Source organism: Buteo buteo, chromosome 5 (assembly GCF_964188355.1).
Source record: "Buteo buteo chromosome 5, bButBut1.hap1.1, whole genome shotgun sequence".
Taxonomy (NCBI): Eukaryota; Metazoa; Chordata; class Aves; order Accipitriformes; family Accipitridae; genus Buteo; species Buteo buteo.
In genome coordinates this window covers 30,127,386-30,150,353 of record NC_134175.1, presented here as the reverse complement: position 1 = coordinate 30,150,353, position 22,968 = coordinate 30,127,386, and the positions used below count along the sequence as shown (strand labels likewise).

The following is a 22,968-nucleotide window of genomic DNA, read 5'->3' as shown; positions in this document are numbered from 1 at the left end:
TCTTTTCTTGCAAGAAATGCCACATACTGTACTTCCAAGTGATCCTATGCATTACTGTAAGCCGATTTTTTAAAAATTTGAATCACGAAAGTACTTAAGCCAGCGCTACCACAACACACAAAGAACAGTTACTTACCCCAGAGTAACTGCAGTTCTTTGAGATGTGTTGTCTACAGATTCTCAAGATTTTGGATTCTTATGGACAGTAATGCCTGCTGCAGCATACCCTTATTTTTTTCTTTTTTCCCATAGTTGAAAATATAAGAGGGGATAACTAGAGAGGGGGAGGAAGAGTTGGTCATGCTCAATACAGAAGAAGCCATGAACTGCAGGAGGACATAGAGAATTCTGTGACCAGCGGGGTTAAGTATTCCTACATAAAAGAGTATTAGACTGCTGCTAGGGTCAAACAACAGAATTGTCAGCAGCAATTCAGGAAGGCAGAACTGTTCAACAAGTATTTCTGTTCTGTATTTAGGTAAAAGCCAAATAACGGTCCTATCACTAGATGAGAATGAAAAGCTTTCCACTGACAGTAAGTCAGGAAGATGTAAAAACAGCTATTGAAATAAACACTTAATAAATCAACAGATTAGGAAAATTTTCATTCAATAATTTTAAGAGAAGGCTGAAGAGCTCTCTGCAGTTTTAATGCTGCAAGCCTTTGACCATGTGAATGCTCCAGTGGGTTAGAAAAAAGCTAGCACTGTGATAATACTGAAAAAGGGTAAAAAAAGACTCAAAGAAGTAGGGGAAGAATTAATGCCACTCAAAATGGGATTATGGGAACAATTAGATTCAAAAGTAATTTTTTTTTAAATCAATGATGACACCATTATTGATGTAATATACTTGAGAGTTCTGCACAGCAAGTGACTTATTAGGATACAGTAAAACATTTTGATTGAGAAAAATTAAGTACAAAACATACATGGAATACATGGATTAAAAACTGACATGAAGTTTAAATGCAGATTAAGAACTATCATTTCTGTATGATAAATAATGAGGACATGCCACTGACAATGTATTTTTTTTCCCCCTTTTGTCCTTAAAAATTACTACCTTTTAAAAAAACATGCCTTCTACAAGCAGCGAAAGACAACCCATCTACAACCCAGCCTTATCTTCAAGAGGGCAATCACAACTAGGATCCTGGTGAGCATTCCTGGCATTAGGAAAAGATTGCCATTGTCCTTGGTAGAAACTTCAGATACTGACAAGTTAGCTTGAGAGATCAAAATCAAAGTATGTGATCCTGCCAAGAGGTTCAAAAGGCAAGAAAACTGCACAGAACCTGAAACAATGGACCTAAAGCGCCGAGACTGCAAAAAGACAGAGGATGAGTTTCCAGCCTTCTTTTTAAGTTGAAGCAGTACTGGAAATAAAATCCCTTGCCTCTTTCACTTCATGGATACTTGCCATACATCCCCACAGGTATAAGAGAGTTTTCCTTTTGCTTCAGGAGTATCTTGTAAAAAGGGTATCTGAAAAATGAAAAAGGAACGAGTACCTGAAACTTGAGAATATAGTCTTTTGTGAACATCCTGAGGATATCTGAGCTTAAGATAACTCAGGCTAACCTTCTTAACCTTAAGAATCTAAGTTGCATCACCAGACACCCCGCATACATGACAGAATATTCACGTAAGAGTAACATACATACAACAAAGTTTCACCTCACCACCATGGGCTTTAAGAAAATGAATTACACTCTGAGCTGTTTTGGAACACAGAGCAGAAAAGCACATTAAGTACAGACACAGAGGAAGGATGTGACAATTCAATCTTTTAAAGAACTTGAAGAAAAACGCAGTTCTATTCCACAGCAGTAGATACTACATTAAAGTAGTAATCAGACTAACTGAAGTTATGCAAACTTTCTTACACTTGAAGTGAGATAGTTGAGTATATGCTGTTACAACCAAGATTGTGAAACACATACAAGCATGATTGTCTAATTCTTTCACAATTTATTAATTTCCTTTGAAAATGATGAGAAAATAAGGAATGTAATTTAAGCATGCTGAAAGCAAACTATTTACACAAGATTGGCACATGAATAGCTAATTCCTGCACTAACTTAAATTTGTCAGTTTCCAATTTAATTTTTCATATAAAAAAATAAAACAGTGAGGGAATTGTTTTTAACTATTTTGATTTTAAAACATGCAAACTAAATGCTTCAAATGTAAATGGGATAGCCCAAAACAGATGTTGTCAGATGAAAATACTTACTTAACATCATTGCTTCAGTTTACTTTATGCATTTCATAAGACTTTTTTTAATAATCAGATTCAATTTCATAACACCACCATGCCCTTCTCTCAAAATCTTGGTATAAAGAATGCCTTAGAAGGAAAAAGTGCATAACTGAAAGTAAAATTAATAAGGTTAAAAACTGGAACTTAAAAAAGAAAGTGAAATAACTAAGTTGTGTAACACTAAAAACCAGCCAGAACTTTTTATAAAGTTCTGGATACCAGAAGAAAGCTATGCTTTACGTAGCATTCTGCACTACTTCACCAGAAGCATTGAAACATTGAAATGACCATCCCTGCTAGTAAAACTGTAAATACTCCATCTTTAATTTTGTCTGTTTGGGGGTTTAGACTGTTTTACGTAACAGATGTTAGACCAAAGGCTCACAAGATACCAGCAGATGAAAGATAAGTTGTCACGTGGGCAACTATTTACCTTGAAAATTGTCAGCCAATTTTTTGGCCAAATTTAGAATAGCTAAATTACTTCAGCATGATAAAGACTTCAGGTTCTGGCAGGAACGGAATGAAGTCCCCACCACAAATAGCCAACCACTCCCACTCTATCAACTGGTATAAGTTCATCAACAGGCATGACTGTAAGCTTCAACAGCAGCAGGCAGATGAGTCCGTTAAGTAGCTGTGTATACTCCTGCAGAGGAGGAGGTGGGAAGAAAGATGCAGAAATGAAGAGCTTAGTTTTGCAGTGGCACTTTGAGTCAACTCTTGAAAGGAAACCCTCTGACTTTATTCCAACTGTAGACCAACCTGGAAAACTGTTCGTAGGTTTTTTTATTTTTAAATAAATGAATCTTCCAGCTGAGTGTGTCTGGGTTGATAAGCAGCAAAGTCCCTTCTCAAGCCAATGCCACTTTCTTTCAGGTCACTTGCTAGTTTCTTCAGGTACTTCTTTGGACTATTCCAGTAGCATGAAAACAAAAAATGCATCCAGCATCTTATAAAAAGTTAAGCAACTTAGACAAGACCTGGTAAAATTGCCTTTTTTCAGGAAATAACAAATCCAAAACTGGTTCAGTACATTAATCAATTATCTGAGACGCTATTACAATTAGATTTTGATTAACACTGTTAAGTCTCTTTTGTCTGGACAATGGCTTTAGGGAAAAAAAAAATCCAGTAACTTAAAAATTGTTTCAAATTGACAAAACTTATAGGATCAGAAACATTAAAACCAAGTTGGTACATTTCAGTACCCTGTATCTTTCCAAAAGGAATGCTACTCTATATGAAATGTTTGAAGAAGAAATCTATAAACATGCTAATAAAAATAAATACCTTTCTTGAACAGGTAAGTTGCTAAAGAGTAACGTGAACTGTGCGTGTAATGGCTTTTTGTTACACACAATGCAGTATTTTATTACAAACTGCCAACAAAAGGAGTAGACTACTAAAGAGCTTTCTCAGGTTTAACTTCCTCTCAAGACCAGAAGACTGAAGCCAGAACACAGGTGAGAAAGATACCTCTTTGCCAGTGTTTAACATGTAGATACTATTTGATATAGCTTTTTGTTTTGAAAAGCAATGCTGAAGAAAGTTTCAGCTGTGACTAATCAATACCCTTCTCTTCTCTACCACAAGGCAACACTAAGGACAATGAGGAGGAATATGAGCTCTAATAAACACTGTAAAATAAAAAAAAGCTCAGCCAAGACTTTCAGAACAAATTCAGTGCAATGGAAATCTCTGCATATGTATGCCTGGGTGGACATTTTGGTAGAAGCATAATTTCTGGACATTTTTCAAAGAAAACTGTGCATTTACTGGACAAAGCTATTAGCTTTGGTTTAGGGTTGTGATGACTTTCCATTATTTAAACAAAATGTAGGACCTAGGGGAGGACATTTTTCCCTCTGGCACACTCATGAAAACAGTAAAGATGTCCTCTGCTGCTTACCTGGGAAGCGAGGCTTGGTTGAACACCTCCCACACAATGGGCTGTAGCTACCAAAATCTAAAATCTAACCCACAGTTTTCATAGCTACACTGCTAAAACAGCGATCTACATTATTTGGACTTCAGATAATTACCAATCATCTCTGATTGAAGACTAGGAATATGTTCTTTTTATTTTTGCCTCAGGTAGAAAAGTTTTGCTAAATGAAAACACAAAATACAGCCCAATTGTCTTTGTTATGGAAGGAAGTGCGTCACCTGGGCTGGGGGGAAAAAATACAGGGAAACGTTTCTTATCTTGCTTCAAAGCTTGTTGGTAATTTGCAGAAAAGAGGAATCAAGTAGCCTCTCACCCTTTAGCTTTAAGTTCTCTCATTCTGCTGTCACTTCCACATACCTTCCTCATTCAGTTTAAAACTAAACTGTTTCTCCTCATTTGCAGATCAGAAGAGCAATACAGTTTTGACTGCAAACATTTGTTTTACAATTTAATTATCTGCTTCTAATTGCATATTTATTCTTCAGCCTCAAGAAGGGTGCCATACCATCTTGTAAGGGGTTATAAATAAGAAGGGGAGGAACATCACTGAAAAAGATTATCCCAGACAACTTCGATATAGACAAAATACCAGATGCATATGGAAAAGACACTGAAGGTCAATCAAGATAATTCAGTCTGATTCTGTTCGTTAGAAGCAGTTTCACATTGATCGTTACTTTGGAAAAGTGAGTTTCTTGTAACATAAAGGAGGGACCAATTAAATTCTCCCCAAATTTAGGGGATGGCAGTTTTAATACCTTCCAGTCCATTTACTCTTCCTAGGCAAGTAGGAAAATGTCACTATAAATCTCCACCCTATCTTTTATATAACCAGGTGTTTATAGCTATTCACTTCAGGCAATAGTTTCTGCTATTCATCTACTGCTTCTACCTATTTAATCACATTTCATATATCCCATTTACTCTGTTCCCTTCCCATGTGAAATTCCTCACAGGAAAATACAGTTAAAGAATGCTTGATGGAACTCCCTTGCATTTTATTATGAACCACCATTAAAACACTCTCAAGGACCATCAATAGACAAACTAATATACACAGCAGGCTCAACTTCTTCTTCATGTGTCTTTTCTTTTGGTTCCTCTCTCCTTTTCCTTTCTATGTTTCTTCTCAAGCTTCTGCTGTTACTCCACAAGCAATAACATTATCTACATGATCCCATGCCAAATATAAATCTCAGAAATAAAGAAGTTGTCATCCTCCTTGTATTTTGTATCAGCCACAGGGCCCTTCTTCCAAGAGCTGGATTCTGACATCTGAGTTTAGCTGTATTATCATGCACAATACCTGCTTTTTGTTACTAATGTCTATACCCCATGTCCTGATAGGTAACAAGGTGTGATACAGACAAACCAAGACTTTCTGTGGTCACTGGAAATAGAAAATTTAAGAATCAAGATTACCCAGCAGAGCCAATGCTGTGAACAGCACACTCATCTGTTTGGTGCCGTTGCCTACAAGCCAACGAGAAGCAGGCTTATCTAGGTCTGGGTAACTTTGCCTTGATTAAGTCCATAATACAGAAGTCACTTCCAAAACAAAATGAAGTAAAAAAAATCCCAGCTTATTATTTTAAATTCAAATTTCAGATTCCAAAGGGAAAGCAAGCTTCCTGACATAGACTATACCAATATCAGTAACTATGTAAGCATTATAATCAGTAGACTTCTGAAATAAACCCAGTTCAGCAGCTCCTCTAGGCACTCTTCACTTAACATTGCATTCTTCTCACATGCTGAATAGCCACACAGTACAAAACATTTATGTTTTACTTAAACATTTATGCTTCAGTATCTTAATGAACCAGAGCCTTGAATCACATGATTATAGTAAAACAGCAATTCCCAAGCTACTTTGTGTAGCAGTTCCCTCCCAAATTACCTCTACAGCTCACTCTGCCCCTCATAACTAGCCTGGGCACAACCCAGCAACGATGAGATTAAATGGCTTCCAGTTCAGCAAAATGTCTTGAACCTCAATCACCTCTCATTCTTTCTTTTAGGTAGCTACGCCCTGAAATTTGGAATGCACTTTATCAAAGTTACCAAAAATAAACAGGCATGTTTATTTTCTCCCCACATTAAGAAACACCTATTTTAAGAAAATAGCTTTTCTTCCTTGCTTACAGAGATAAAACACGCTGTGACGTTTATCATTAACAATTGTACATTCTGAAACATAATGCAAATAAACAGCACTGGAAATTCACGTATGTTCTTAAGCACAGCCTCCATTTAGATATTTACATGCTTGTTTCACTTCTGCTTACATGAGTTTTGTACATCATAGTTACACTGATATTAAATCAGTAGGAAACGAATTTAACAAAACGGCAGATGAACAACAGCACCTCAGGGGGTCAGGGGAAAAAAACTGCATCAACAGAAATATTTGGATTTTCCGTGAAAACGTCATCTATTCAGGAGTGGGAAGAATGGGTTATGCTAATGATACTTCTGCCATAGAAGAGTGGCAGTTGATAGTCAGCCTTCCTCCTTCTCAATTTAGTATTCACATCTTCTGTGTGGTAAGACTTATAAGCACCGATAAACATTGTATTAGAAGTGCTGTTAACTAATATGACCAGCTGGGAGTTACAGAAGCTTATACTAAAAGAAGTGAGGTGGGACTATGTTCTACTATTACAGCAGTTTCTAATGGAACAGTAGTTTCAAATAAAATCTATGATCGCTACACTCAACTCACTGTATTTTGTAGGCTTCCGCAGCAAGACAATAATGTTACGATTATCACCATTTAAACCAACCACATGCAATAATAAAAAACAATTTTCTGCAAAAACAGTAAAATAAATACCTGCAGGACTGCCAGCATTTTCTCCTTGATGCAGCTGAATACCAGCAGAATCTATAGAGTTTACTGTAACTGTCTGTAGATTTGGCAATTGAGCAGTGCTTAGACTAACTGGAGTTGACGTCAGCGCCCCACCTGCTGCAACTTGACCAAGTGTGAGAGTCTGCACAGGGGTTAGAGTTATTTGTTGACCAGGTGCATTCTGAATTTGCAAGTTCTGCAAGTTCTGAACTCCTTGCACTTGAAATGTCTGCCAGGTTATCTGCCCAGAAGGGGTCACTGTTTGTGCCTGAATTAAAAAAGTTCCAGGATTCAGCTGCAGTTGAAGATTTTGAAGAGCCTGTTGAGATATACTTTGACTTGCTTGCACACCGTGGATTGTCTGTTGCGCAATACCTTGTACAATCTGGGCTTGACTGGTTGGCTGCTGAGACTCTTGAAGCTGTATGTGTTGTACAATTGGCTGTGCTGTGGAGACCTGAATATTCTGAGCCTGTGTGTCATCAGAGACTGATGTTTGGATGTAATTTCCCTGAAGATCAGAACTATGAACTTGACCACTAGTTGTAGTCAAGTTGTTTGCATTTTGTTCCAATATACTTGAACTGTCTATGGTAACGGGCAATTGTGATGAAGATGATGTTGGCACAAATAAGTCATTATCAGTGGCGGTTTCTGTAATTTCAGGAGAAACTTGTTCACCAGTCCTTTCAGAAGTATCTGAACTATCCATGGCCTGTCCAGTATTTATCAAGTGCCCATCTGCATTAATGCCTGCTGTCATGGTTTGAGAACCACTGCCAAGTCCCAGAGAATCTAGATCAACACTATTGATGGGTACAAAAGTAATGTTTCCTGGCAGTCCAAGAGGGACGTTAGCAACTACTTGTGCTTGGCCAGGGAAAGACGAACCACCAATTGCAACTCCCTGAACCTGGACTTGACCAGACTGTGATAAGATATTCTGAATATTAGCTGAAGGTGTTCCAGAGGCAATGATGGTTTGATTAGAGCCAGGAATGATCTGAATTTGACCAGTTTCTTGATTTATACTGCTATTATCAGAAGAGGCTGCAAAGCCAAGTTGAACCTGTTGACCATCCGCTGTCTGGATCTGGGGTATTACTTGGTATTGTACGTTAGACACTGTACCATTCGACGAATCTGATCCTGGTGCAACAGAAAAGATTTGTTGATTTTGCAAACTCTGAATAGGAAGGACATACTGCCCACTTGAAGTTACTGTGGCAGCACCTGGAATCTGGACTATATTACCAGCTTCATCCTTTATAGTGGCAGGAGCTGCAGACAAGACCTCCCATCTATTTGGAGTTCCTGTTAATTGCACAGAAGCCAAATCCCCTGTCTGAATAAAAAGAAAAAAGAAAAGACAAAATTAAAACAAGAGACCTAGAGACTATATGCTAGAACAGTCATGCAGTTCCAACACTAGAGATTGATACACTACTAGAAAACATGCAGTGCAGCCCATATGAACAACAGCAACCGGATTAGAACTATGAAATACAGATTTTGTAAGTGAGCTAATGCCTAAGTCAGGGTAACCAACCTGTGGGTCGTGAGCTGCATGTTGCTCGCGAGCAGGTCAAATGCAGCTCCTGTGCCATGGCTACGTCAGGTGACCAGCAGCAGGGTTATTCTGGTGTGGGGGCTGCTGGGTAATCCAAATCCCTGGCTGTGGGAAGAAGGGAGCTGGCAGGGGCTGCTGGAGCTGTCATCACCAGATTACCCTGGGACTCAGCTACGCTCTTTACCTAGCCCGGCACCTATTGCACAGAAGTGGAGGAATTGCTGTGAAGCCAATGTCACCTGTATCTCCTGGAGCTCCACCGCCTTTTGACTCTGTGTTATATATGGTATAGATGTGCACATTGTTACTCTCAGCAGTACCAAGAGTGTTAAGAGGTGACTTAGTCACACAGTTGGAAAGATTGGATAGCCTCAGTTTAAGTTACACATAATACAAAGTCCTAGTATTTATAAGCTTGTATGAGTTACTGTTTCACTAGGGAAGAAGGCCTCTAAACTAAGGACTTTTACACTGAAATCACAGTTGGATTAGTCATATGTATCCATTGGGGGGGGGGGGAAGAAAAAAAAAAATCTATCTTCATGAAGTTGGAACAATAGAAAAGGTCAATGTTTCAGAACAGACCCCCGGATGGTTAAAGACTGAAGAACCTAAGGACTGAGGTAGCAAGCTTTTGTTTCTTATTCAGTAAAGAAAAGGTAAATTGCACTTACCTTTCTTTACCAAAGCGAGCTTTTTCAGAATAGAGTATTAAGAATTAGATTTAACATCCTGCAATGCTTAGCACAGATTTGTGTAGTCAACCAACTTGGTATTGTAAACAACCATCAATCTAAAAAAGTTGTAGTTAAGTTTCTCCTTATCTGTTTTATAGCACTACAGTAAACCAATGGAATAACTTAATATTTAGCAGCAAGTAAGTAACTTGTCTAAAAACTCATTCAGCTCTGTGAAACAAATTTTGTCTCTTTGGCAGAGTCCACATAGAGAAAAAAAAACCCTCTAGTTTGTCCTTCTGCACTGATCCTGTGATCACTCCTGGTAGGGAAGTTACCGGAGCATATTGCAGCTTCCTTCTCATGCTGCACTCTTGACGTCCTTTAGAATAAAACCTGGATATGCAAAATACAGCACACAGCTTATTCTTCTCCAACATGGCATTGAGACTTAGCCAGCCTGAATGAATCCTGCGGCATGCATCCGAGTGAATTTAGTCCACAGTGTAGACTGGGACTTTGCTACTTTCACTTTCTTATCCTATTCCAAGCTGGGACACTAAAATGTTTACATGTACAAGAAAAATACTCTATTTATGAAGACCGAGTACTTATTTCAAAAGTTTTACTGTGCTTGGCAAGCTTCATTTCCAATAAGGAAACAAACATCTTGGTTCTAAATTCCTCTCAAGAGCTGTACAAATAACAATTGTGAATAAAAAAGAATGCTAGCCTTCTTTTGCCCTCAAAGTTATATATAATCTTTCAGGTAGTTCATTAGTAAATAGATACAGCATCACCAGAACAAAACTAATTTTATGGCCTTAATGCTTCAAGGATCAGAAAGAGAAAGAGGAGTAATGGTAATTCCATTTTATTATTTTCCTTCTATACTCATTAGCTTTTCATTTAAAGAATATATTTAAATCCTTTAGTCTTTCAAGCTTATAATTTATGAGATTAGAAAAAAATATGCAATATTCAATATCACACCATCTTATCTAGAAAAAGGCAAAAAATTCCATTTTCCTCTGCTACCAGATTAGCTTTATACTCTTGCATTTAATATTGTTTACACATAGGTACCGGCTGCTGAAATGCTACTAAGAAAGTTCATAACTACTCAATTCACTACTATATAAATACTGCAGGTTTCATAAAGTATCAAAAGATCCATAAAAGTCATGGGTAAACATCAGTCAAAAAATACCAAAAGCAAAAATATGATTGTTGTATGTTTAATGTGTGTCATTATTAAATAAATGTATAATGTAACGTGCTGATAGTATCTGTTAGAACAAGAGAGAAAGATAAAGTAATGGGAACCATTACAAGTCTGATATAATTTCTCACCGATTTAAGACTATGTACAGGCAAATGTTGAATGTTTAGACTATAACTGGACTGACCTAATACACAATACTATGTCTATGTCTACTCATACGTAGTACATGTGAGTATCCTCCACAGAAATAGTTCAAAGGGAACCTGTCTCCTTCATGATACGGAGATGACCTACGATACTCTTCTCCTCCCCAAACATGTTGATTTCCATATTGCCATTCAATGGCCTTTGCCCTTTTCAAGTTGGGCACACATCTCTCCTCACCTTTTCATGATCTAGTGAAATCTTCCCTCAAATCCTGCTCGGTAAGGGTTTTAGCGCAATAGAGCCACTCTTTTAGTAGATGCACTCGTCAGTCCAGGCTAGCCATGCACATGGATATGAAGCTACTGCTACACATAGTACATGAAATGCCTGTTATTCAGATGTTGCTCTTACAGCTGGCTGTATCAGACACTACCAGATGAATCATGAGGAGGGAGGGGCAAAAAGAGGGTGAGGCTTTCAAGAAGCTATCTGGCAGCTATCAAAATTACTAGTATTAAAGCATGAAAACACCCTGCATGGCAAAGAGCATTTGCGGATGATCTCTAACCTCAACTGGTTATCAACCTGCCATAACAAGCTTGACTCTTATACCATTTCTCAAAGTCTGCTGAGCTAGCAGGACATTTCTTGGACTCCTTTTCCTACTAAAAAGAGTAGTAACCTTTCACTGCATACTCAATCAATTAAGCATTGTTGTAGTAACTCAAAGCTCTACCACTATGTATGAGCAGCAACATCTACAGCCCAGTCGCTTACTGATCTTTACAGTGCAGTCCTAATAGACCAGAGTTTTGTTTGCTGTCTCTCGGCCATCCGTGAAAAATACTTAGATGGTAGCGGTAAAGCAACAGTTCTTCTCCTTATCAACTGATACTCAGACAGCAGTTATTTGGAAGCTGCTCCTTTAAGAGAAGGCTGGATGGTTGCAATCCAAAGGCTCTGTGTCAAGATGAAGGGACAAAGATCTGAGGAAAGTTCAGCATTAGCACTACTCAGTCAAGGAGAAGAGAACAGGAAGCAAGGGGGAGTTCACTGGAAGCAGTATCAGGAAACAAGAGAAAGAGACAGGAACAGAGCCAAGAGAGTAGCTGGCACAAGGCATGGGAAGAATTAAAATCAAATGATACGTCCACCTGAAGAAAGGTCAAGTACCACCAAAGAGTGGAAGCAACAACCACTGTTCAGCCTCTCTTTTGATTCTTTGACAAGCCTTGTAGAACTTCCAGTGGGTAACATAAAGTGATCTCTCTGAGCCTAAATTCTCATCCCTGAAGAATGAGGGGTCGTGATAAATAAAAATCTAGTTAACTGTCTTGTTCAATCTGTTTATAGAGAAAATTAAAGCAACTTTAAGTCAAATGTGGAAGGAGATAAGAAAAATACATACAGAAGACAAAATACCTTTAAAAAGTGATCTAAACCATGTGGAGGGATGGGACTTGGGTTGAAAAAAATAAAACATCCTTCACCAAAGTAAAACTGGAAATAGCAGAAACATCCCTGTAAGAACTGGTGTATGTTGTAGGCACCTGCATTTCAACATGTCAAATGTGATCAACTGGACACATGCTATTAGCCATCAGTATTTTATTGCTAAAGAACTATCAAACGTTTATCTGTGCCAGTCTATTGTGGACTGCTTTTTGCTGCACTTTTCAGGAAGTCACTTTTGCCCCATTTAGTCCTGGAGCAAAAGCATCAGCAAAACGAGCAGAGGTGGACAGATAATGAGTCACGAGCTCCTAAACATTTAAAAATCACACACCTAACGAAGAAGATTGGCCACTGCCTCATCCAAATTGTTGTTTTATGAAAGAGTTAGGGCTCTAGTGCACGAGTTTAACATCATGTGTTTACCAAGCTACAGTAAACGATCTGTGCATTCTTAGGTCATTACAAATATAAGATAAAATGCACTTGCTTCAACTCTTTCATTAAGGTATGAGCTAATACATTCTAACTTGTATTTGCCATAGGTTAAAAACATGTTCAACATCAGTCAGTGTGGTTCAGCTCACACAAAGCTGCTTGTTAAGGCAAATTAATTTCTGTTGCATGTTTCAGCCCTCTGTCAGTGAAGCCACTCAATTCAGAGAAATACATTTGCCCAAATCAAAAGTTTAGAGAATCAAAGAATATTTCAGGTAAAAAGTATATCTGGGGCTGCTTAAAATGTTATTTTAAAAGACAATTCCAATCAGGTGAAACATATCTAACATTTAATTGTGTCTCATTTAAGAAACATCTACATCTTTTTGCTTGAGATGGACAACTGGACCCAAAACATTAATAGCTTGTTTTTAATCAGCAGAACTTCAGAACCTATTTAAATTAAGACAATACAATGTCCCTGACATTAGTAGAAACAAGAAAGCTGCAGTGTTAAGGAATGACACATGGCAACAAGGAGGCATTTTAAACTCGATTGTATGCAACTTCATTTGTTTATTAATTACTAATCTATGTATGTGTATTAATCTCTATATAACTGCATGCCAAACTAGAATTTTGCATAAAAGTTTGTGTGAAATGGCTCATTTTCCTCATGCCTTCAACTCTGGTGCTGAAGGCTCTACCAAATCATCAAGAAGGGCAAGAAAGAGGACTGGGGGCCAGTCAGCTTCAACTTGATCTTTGGGAAGGCAATGGAGCAAATAACCTTGAAAATAACCTTGAAGAAAAAAAATAAAAGAACCTTCACATAACCTTGGGAGGAAAAAAAAACAAAAAGAATATGATCAGAAGTAGTCAACGTAGACTTAGGAAGGGGAAATGATGATTAATTAAGTAACCTGACAACCTTCTATGATGAGACAACTGGTAAGGTAGATGGGGTTAGGCAGGGGATATTTATCGCTACTTTAGTCAGGCTTTTGACTCCATCCCGCATAACATAAGAAAAAACTACTTCTTTTTTTACCATAAGGGTGATCAAACACTGGAACAGGCTGCCCAGAGAGGCTGTGGAATCTCCATCCCTGGAGATACTCAAAAGGCACTGGACACAGTCCTGAGAAACCTGCTGTCGTTGACCATGCTTTGAGCAAGGGGGTTGGACTACACAATCTCCAGAGATCCTTACCAGCCTCAACTGTTCTATGAAATCTTACACTTCTTACTAATGTTTAAATATCAGAGAGAGAACTTTCCGTTTTATGCTGACTTTAAATATGGAAATGTTTTAAAACATGTTTCTTACTTTCTCTAAAACTGTAGAGAGAAATAAAACAAAATTTTTTAAGAACATCCTTAAAGCACCTGTAAAGGAACTTCTACACTTGGTTCTGATCCAGCACTAAGAAGACATAATTGCAATGCAAAAAGTATAAATCAGAGAGAAGCAAGACAGTCCCAGGCAGACTCTTCTATGGTGGCTGAACACATTCTGGTCCATCTGTTCATGTCCAGAAACTTAGCATCAGGAAGCTATATTATCACCCATAAAGGAGAAAATGAATGTCAGAATAACTTTGAGCTTCCTCAAAACCATCACATAGGACATAGAACTGAGAAGCACAGCTAACACTGACACATGGCATTCATCCATATTTTTGCCTAGTGGAAAACATGAAATTTAAAACACCTTCGTATTTCCCTATCAGCACTATTCCTATTTCCACCTAAACTGAGGTTAAGCTAGTTGCATCTCAGATGATTAAAGTAATGTTCTGAGGCATAAACAAACCGGAATTCCAGATTTTCATTAAGTTCTGTGAAGCATTGATACTCAATTCTAAAGCTCAAGATATGCCAAAGCAGTCTTGTAATACTCCAACCTTTATTTGTAAAAGATACAAATGCTTTGTCTACAGCAGAGAAACAATACTCATCTTCCCCACATTGCTAATTATTAACCTCTCCAAATGTTTTCCACATATTTTTGGTGAGCAACAACACTAATAAATCATTTCCCCCGCTTTTTTTTTTCTTTTTTTTTTTTTTTTAAAGACTATAAAGAATCAGTGCAGCCTGCAGTGCACTAGACGCAACTACATACCACAATTGGGGCAGTCATCTCTGTCAGGTCCCATTCAGAGCCAACAGTTTTCTCAGCCAGCCTGCCACTTTTCTCAATTCACCCGCCTTCCAGTCCTCCCACCCCGCACTCCCATCCGTCTTGCACTGTATCCTCACCTACCCCAGCCATGCCCAGCACAACCATAAGAATGGCCCTTGGGAGCATGATAGTTCCAGAGAGCATCTTGAGCTTTGCATTGCAATGAAGTTAAGAGAACATAAAAAACTGGTTATCATCTCAACTTTGTAGCTTCTTAAACAATCATCTGATCATGCAACAACCATACAACTGACCATCAAGACTTTGCTGGACCTAAATTTTAGAATGTTTCCTCTATTGTTTTCTCCCTTGTGCATGCACAGGTCTGCCACTTTCTGCTTTCCTTCTCCCTTTCACCTAATGCTAAAGTCTTCGCAGATGTTTAAGCTGGAATGAAACTAGAGTATTTATAAATAAATGAAAAAGAATCCTAAATATGAAAGTTTAAAGTTAAATTATTAGCCAATGATAAACAGTGAAAAAGCAAGACCCAGACTAAAACTTCTCAGACTTTAAATTCCCAAGAGAGGGAAAGACATCCAGAGAGGTCAAAACATATGAGCTGTCATTCTAGGTCAGGCAGTAGCGCATACCATCCCAGCAAGGCTTTCACACATACCAGCAGGCAGCAATATTCAAGGGGAAGTTTCCATGGCAAGCGTTTGAGCCAACCACAGATGCAGCAGTATGGCAACCAGGGAAAAGATTCTCGGGTAAGCAAGCCACAAACCCAAGACCATCTACATTAAAACCAAATACTAGCAGGCAAAACACAAAGCACTGGTGTCTGATGATTGTAAGCAGAATAAATCACGGTGTCAAAGCCTAAGCTGAAAGACTGCAGTCTCCATCAATGCACAAAGACAAGATCAGCAGTAATGCCTGCTAGTATTTTGTCATCCAAAAGTAAATATAGCTCTAACCAGAATCCTGGGCCGAGCTGAAAACCTTGCAGACTAGAGACAGCCTTCCCAGTTCATTGACAGGATGGGAAAAGAGGGTTGAGTTTAGTTCTGTCAACTGTCATCTTCATTTGTTTTCCATACCAAGCAGTTGCCACTTTCATTAGTCTTTTTATTTCCATACTAATTCTTTCAGTGGCATAAAAGTGGCATCCACTCAAACAGCAGGCTTGGATTCAGATACCACCATAGAATCATAGAATAATTTCAGTTGGAAAGGACCTCTGAAGGTCATCTGGTCCAACCCCTGGGCTCCAAGCAGGGCCAACTAGATCACAGCAAACACAATCACATTTGCTCCAGCTCTTCCCCAAATCCCAGACACGCAATATTCCCTGCGTTCCTATGGGAGTTTTGTTGTTGCTGTTGCTTTTAAATCATACTGCTGGTCTCTTGGGGAGCAGCTGCAGCATACCATTTCAGCCAGGAAAGCAGTGTGCAATAACTGGCTAGCCTAGCGTACTGGCTCCAGCCCTGCCAGTTCCTACCAAGCGAACGTCAGTAAAGCATTAACAAAATAACCCCCAAAACACAGCCCCGCTATCCTTATACATGCAAGCTCTTCAAATGCTTCTAAAAGGAAACGTCTAGTTTAACTTCTACTATCCATCTATATGGCTTAAGAGTTCTACCAGACATTCAGCAGTCAGAACTGTAGTCCGGGTATACAAGATAATGGGAGAGGGCAGCCTCCCCATTGCTACATTAGGCACCATCACCCATACAGAGATATCAAACTGATTCATCTATACTCCTGGGAAAGGGATGAGCATCACAAACCCCAGGAATACAATTTGTCTGTGTCAATGCATATGGATTTCATTTTCCATATGAGTTATGAGGTACCTACAATTTAAGCCTTTTTAGCTCCTGCCTCCTTCTTCTACCCCCCCAATAAGATACACTCAGGGGACCAGAAAAAAAAATCTTTACTGCATTAAATCCCTTTCGGCATTCTGTTTTTCACAAGGAATATATTTCAGGGACTTTAGTCCCTCCCCTCCCTTTATTAAGGTCATCTTAATTAACTCCAGTGTCTAGTTCAGCTACTGTATATATCTCTTCCAATTTATATTTAGTTTCCACCCAAAATATTCTGAATCATTCAAGAGCTATGTTGTAAGAGTGTAAAAATTACCAGAATGCTATAACCTAACTCACAGCAGGTATGTAGGAGGGGCCTATCTGCATGTATGAAAAGTAGTGACTGAGTTTATATTCATATTTAGATTTAACTAAGATTTTGGCTTCTCTTGAATTGCTTCCGCCTTGCCCTGAAAAGCCCCTTATACGTAAACATAACAGATGAATTTAACAGAAATAAAGAAGTACTACTTCAAAACCACTTTGCCTATTCTGAACTATAAGGAACCTTTTGTCCTGTACTAGCACTCTACTACCCCCTCAGACCTTGCATTGCTCATGCTAAGCAATCAACCCATCCTCAAGATGCACAATTCCAGCTTTGAAATGAGAACAACCTTAAGGTGGATATAGGAAAGCAAGCTATCATTTATGCATCATTCATTTTTCAGTATGTATGTTTACACAAGAGACAGATCCAACATTCTGCTTTTCAGCACTGTATGCATCTGGTATTATGAAACAAATCTTAGAGGTATCAGGCACTTAACAACATCCAGAAAGATTTTTAAAAACATGCTACTTAAGAAAATAAACAGGTTCAGCAGAAAGGAACACTTGAAAGGGGGTCAGAAGCTTAATAAATTTTCAAGCTCTGTCATTAGTCTACAACCTGCTGCGTGACCTCAGACAACTATTTTGCTTCAGCTTCCCTTTATGTAAAGTAAGCCGAAATGTACAGATGAAAAGTATTTTAAAGTTCAGCACTCAAGTATTTAGTAAACTTAACATTTATCATTAACATTTTGATATTTGTTAAAAGCTTGCCAAAGCCACTTCGTCCACCAGTACAATGCTTTGCAGTTTTTCCTCCTATCTGCAGACTCCTAAAAACATACAAGGCCGTTGTACAGCAAGTTTAAAAAACAAGACTTGCTTAAAAAGGGGGGGGGGGGTGGTGGTGTTGTTGGTGTTTTTTTTCTTGTTTTAGAACTTTTTTTGTAAAATAAAATTTTAGAGTTAATACATGTAATTTCCCAAGGACCAAGGCCAAGAAAGACTTTGTCATATCATTTTAAAAGGTATTTTGGAATTCCCTTTTAATATACCGGTATTTTTCGGTATCGGCTATTTAGAAATGCACCATCTCTTTTAACTCTACGAGCATACGTCAACAAGAGAGTTTAGCTAGACCAATTAAGGAACATCCGAGTTTCCATTAGGCTTTTGTTATGAAGATTGTTAAACTAGCTTCAACAAGACTATGTTTCTAGTCCGCAAGACCCATCTCATCACACAAGGGCCCAAGGTCATCACGGCTCCTTTCAGAGCCGACAGCGCGTGAGAGATAAGGACAGAAATTCGGTTTGCAATACGAGGGACTGCACGATAACCGCACCTAGAAAAAACAGCGTCGATACAGGAAGCAGCTTTCCACCACCGCGTTCGCTTCTAAACAGCCATTTTACTTCTAACTACATCCTTCCCTCCAGCCAGCCTTCATTTTGTGCTCCTGCCTGGGTGCGCGGTTCCAGGCTGACGGCTGAGGAGAGGATACCGGGGGTGCGCGCAGGTGGCGAGATGCCTCCCAGCCTCGCCGGGTGCCGAGCGAGCCGCTCCGGTGCCAGGGCCGGGGGAGGGAGGTTTCCCGCCTCCCCCCGGTTTTGAAAGTAAATGAAGGCGCCGCTCCCAGCGGCGGGGGAGGGGGGAGCTAGGCTCCCTCCTCCTCCCGGGAGCCCGGCTCCTCCTGGAGAGGCAGGGGAGCCCGGGGACCCCTCTCCTGGCAGGTCGGCCCTGCTATCGTCCCTCCCCCCGGGCGGGCAGTGCCGTGTGTCCCGTCCCTCCCCCCGGGCGGGCGGGCTGGCTGGCTGTGCTGTCTCTCCCCCCGGCAGGCCGTGCGAGAGCGGCGGGGCGGGCACTCACCGCTCCGGCAGAGTGAGAGGCGGCGGCGGCGGCGGCGGCCTCATCCTCCTCCGGCGACGGCGGGCCGATCTTGCTGCAGGTGGCCGCCAGCAGAGCGAGCGGTGACGGCTGAGCGTCCTACCCACAATGGGCGGGTTCAGGGAGAGAAAGTGGGTGGCGGTTAGTGCGGGACAGCGACCGGGCTCCTCGCAGACGCGCACACAGGAAGCGGCGGCGGCGGCACCGGCTCCCGCACCCGCTCACAACGTGTCACCCGGGGGAGGGGGGGAAGGCGCCCGGCCGGGCCTGCGCTTACCTGGGGGGCGGCCGCCCCGGCGGAGGCCGAGGCGGCGCCGTTGCCGTGCTGGAGATACTCGCTGTGGCTGCTGCTGTCCACGTCTAAGGCAGCCATTTCCTCTTGTTTCACGGGCTTCTCGGGAGCTGCGGGCACAGCGGGGAGGGGGAGGGGAGAGTCACTGACGGGAGCGATCACCCCCCTCCCTCCCTCTCCCTCCCTCCCTCCCTCCCTCTCCCCCCCCCTAACCCCAGCGCTCCCCCCGCCCTCCCGCACGGAGCCCTCCTCCTCCTCCTCCTCCTCCTCCCCGTGCTGCTGCCCCTGCCCCTCTTCTCCCTCCTCCCCCTGCTCCTCCTGCTGCTGCTCTCAGTGCCGCTCTCGCCTCGCTCGCACACGGACGCTCCGGGGCCGGAGCGGGGAAGCGCAGGGCCGGAGCAGGAGCAGGGAGCCCCGCGGGGCGGCTCGGTCGGTGCGTACGTACCGGTCATGGTGTGAGTGCGAGCGGCCGGCTGGCTGGCTGGCTGGGCGGGAGGCAGGCAGGCAGGCAGGCTGGCTGGCTCGCACACAGGCCCTGCTGGCTGGGGCTAGGCGGCTGCCGCCGGGGACATGCTTATTGTGCTCACGGGCTGAAGCGGCGGCGGCGGCCCGAGCCTACTCCGGGGTTTTTTTTCCTATTTTGATTGACGGTGCGGGAAAGCCGAAAGGTGGGGCTTGCAGCGGGAGAGGGGGCCCGGCCGACACCGCCGCCCGCCCGCCCGCCTGCCAGCCCGGAACTCCCGCCTACGCCCGCGCGCGCGCGCTCATTGGCTGCGCCTCGCCGCTGGCGCCGCTCGCACTGGCCGCCCGGCCCGCCAGTCACCCGCCAGGGCCGGGGGGGGCGCCCCATGCCGAGGCGGCTTCCTGTTTGCCAGGGCTTGTGCGAGGAACAATGAGCGGGACCGGCCGAGAGCCCGCGGCCTGCCCCGGCCCGGGCCCGCGCGCGGGGGGAGGCGGCCCCGCCGCCGCGCTCCCCCGCCGCCGCGACGGGGCGACGCGCGGCGCGCGGGGCCTGGCCGCCCGCCCGCCCGCGCCGCAGGGGTCGGCGCAGAGGCACAGCTGCGCGGCGGCCGCGCTCTCCCCCTCCCCGTTCCGTCCCCGTCACCCCCTCCCCCCCCTCCCCCGCCGCCGTGGTGGCGGCGCGGTGCGCGTGTGCCCCGGAGACGCCGGGCTGGAGCCGCGCTCGTTTGAACTCGCCCTGGCGGGGGTTGTCACTCACGGCTGGCGACAGCCGCGGCTCCGGGCCGGCGGCCGAGCTGCGCCCTGCCAGCAGCCAGCGCCAGCGCCGCCGCGCTTTGTCCCCGCCGGCACTAAGATGTCGGCGCGTCGTCCCCAGGGGAGCCGGCCCGCCCGGGCAGGCCCTGCCTGGCGGCGGCCCCGCGCCGCCGCCGGCTGCCGGAGCCCGCGGGGCAGGCCGCCCCTAGCCGCGGGACGGGGGCTCCGCGTCAGCGCCGGCCTCTGGCCGGCGGCGGCGCGGCCCCGGCGGCCACACCTCAATGGCCGACCCCGCGGGCCGTTGCATAAGCTTTCCGGCCGTCGCGGGCTCGCTCCTGGCTCGCCCGGGCGGGCTAAGTCTAAAAAGCGCCTTTGCCTCTTCTGTAAAGCAAAACCCATCGAGGGGATAAGGCCGCGCGTGAGGTTTTAACGCGACGCGTCCTTCCGACGGGAGTGTCGACGGCGACAACGTGCTCTGCTCTCGGCTAGGCAGCCAAGCCTTAGCACAGACCGAGCACTGATGCCAGCAGGTCTTATTTTAGCCATGTTAAGGGGAATTAATAAGCTTCCCCTCAGCGCCAGTTTGCTGCGCTCATCTTACGCAACACAAAGGAAACCGGGAGCTCTCGGCTTGCTGAACTAAGGCAGGAAATATGTTTAAAGCATTATATAAGTAGATGATGATACAGAAATAATTATTAGTGGGGCCTGTTTCTCTGTTACACCATGTAGCTTGCGATGGCTTCCCCTTCACGGGGAGCTACTTCAGCTTGGCCTTCCCTCACGTCCGCATGTACGTGCAGGGTGATAGGACGGCGCGTAGGCTGAGGCGGTGATTTTGACCCTTAAGCTTGTAAACTTCCCTGATGAATGAACTTTTCTTGGTTACCTTTCACGTGGTGTTCCAGGGAGTCTGTGAATGAAGCTGAAAAGCAGTGGACTGAAGAACTCAAGCCTACTTTCCTGTTACAATGTTTAATGTATTTATCACTGAGAATTACTAGTGAGCATAGTCTCTGGTATGTCAGTGGTTGTGCTGAGTATTTGAAGTCACAGGCTAACCTGATTGATAAACCCATGGAGAAGTTAGGAACTAGGAAGCCCAGGAATACGGTCAGGGTTTTCAACAGCTTCTCTGAGCAGAGAATAAACAGTGCTTTTTAATCAGTCCAGCACTATGACCTTGCAGTAACTGCCCAGGCTTAGCCTAGAAACTATTACAGAACAGGAAAAAACACACTGAGAAAATGTGAATTTAATATCAGGAAGTTATGATGGAGGAAGACTGCGTGCACTATCTTCCCTGTCGTGGAAGATTGCTCTTACTGTGTGTAGTCTTATTTTAAGCCCATTTACTTTTGTCGGTATGTTGAGAATGCCTTCAGGTGACTTTTAATAGTAAGTTGTAAATTAATCCCAAAGCTGTTTGTCACAATTCATTTTTTGCAGGGTAGTTAAAAAAAAACAACAAACCCCACTGCTGGTTTTAAAATGTCTGTGTGTGTTTACATAGTCTCTTGTGATTCTACTTTAGAATCAGTTTGTCGGCAAGTTAAATAACATAGCCATAAAGGAGAGGAAGCTTTTTTTGCAATTCATATTTTTTATTTTAATAACAGAACACTCTGAGAAGCGAAAGTTGTAGCTAGGGACAGAAGTCACATTTATTTTGACCTAATATAATAACGTCAGAAATAATTTTTAGCCAGTAAAAGGTAGAATACACAACCTTTAAAAATGAGCCGGTATGTATACGTTAGCAATTTTTAGGAGAAAATGAAAATGCAAGATTACATGATCCACAAGACTAGTGTAGTATCTAAAAAAAAGTCTTCTACAGCTGCTATAAAATCTGCAATTTGTTTTGCAATAATAGAAGTTGTTAGTGAAATGTATGATAGCCTGACATCCTGGAACCAGAAGTATTACAGATAACTTTGGACTTCCAATAACCTAGGAAGTGGTTCACTTAAAGATTGATGTGTAAGAGAAATCATTCTTGTTCATATGCTGGGAAGGTGGGAATGATGCTTAAAAACTGGCCCTTACTGATCAGCAGGGTATTGCCAAACATTATCAATGGTGTTTTGCTTTAGGAAGATTATATTGTCCAGGACTCAAACTAAATATGAAAGTCAGTCTTTCTTCTACAATTGGAGGTATGTTGAGAGAACTGTGACTTCAGCGAGATGTTGTCAATAGAGTAGTTTACCTGTATGGATCTGAGTGCAAGCTTGGGACATAACTGCAATGCTTTAGGACAGAAGGATTGAAATATCAATAATGGGATTAGTTTTATATATTAAAGAGTTTTTCAGTGCAATAAAACTCAAATGTAAATAAGCTTGACAACACTAGTTGAGGACCAACTTTTTCTAGTCAAGTACCTAAAATTAGGGGGACACTGATGGTCCTATTAAATTTAGATAAAAAAGAAGCAAAACATAATAGAATATAAATAGACTATTAAAAAATAAGATAAATTACAGGAAATTTGGGAAAAAAAAGGTATGCTATTATGAAAAAGAGTTGTAAAGAGGAGACTCAGTCAGAAATGTTAAATAGAAACTGATGGGTAATAAAAATAAAGTGTGTTTATTTACCACTTCCCAGTGGAGATTAAGAACACATGAGAAGCAAAAAAGATTCAAGGAAGAAAGGAAATGAGAAAAGACATTATTTGTAGCTTTTTGGTTATCAATATGCTA

At 42.3% G+C, this 22,968-nt stretch overlaps 1 protein-coding gene across 2 annotated transcripts in view; it reads right to left on the bottom strand.

Moving 5' to 3' along the window:
- Positions 1 to 20,107, bottom strand: part of SP3 (Sp3 transcription factor) — a 36,230-nt gene extending 16,123 nt beyond the window's left edge. The window contains exons 1-5 of one of the 2 annotated variants that reach the window (XM_075028428.1): positions 19,491 to 20,106; positions 19,031 to 19,155; positions 18,736 to 18,852; positions 8,325 to 8,415; positions 7,053 to 8,219 (exon numbers count right to left, since the gene is read on the bottom strand). In XM_075028428.1, the coding sequence (XP_074884529.1) occupies positions 7,053 to 8,219; positions 8,325 to 8,415; positions 18,736 to 18,852; positions 19,031 to 19,155; positions 19,491 to 19,497 (1,507 nt within the window). In that variant the 5' untranslated portion in view covers positions 19,498 to 20,106. Of the gene's footprint in view, positions 1 to 7,052; positions 8,416 to 18,735; positions 18,853 to 19,030; positions 19,156 to 19,490 lie in introns of both variants that reach the window. The other variant, XM_075028427.1, reaches the window with a different exon arrangement.
- Positions 20,108 to 22,968: the final 2,861 nt, after the last annotated feature.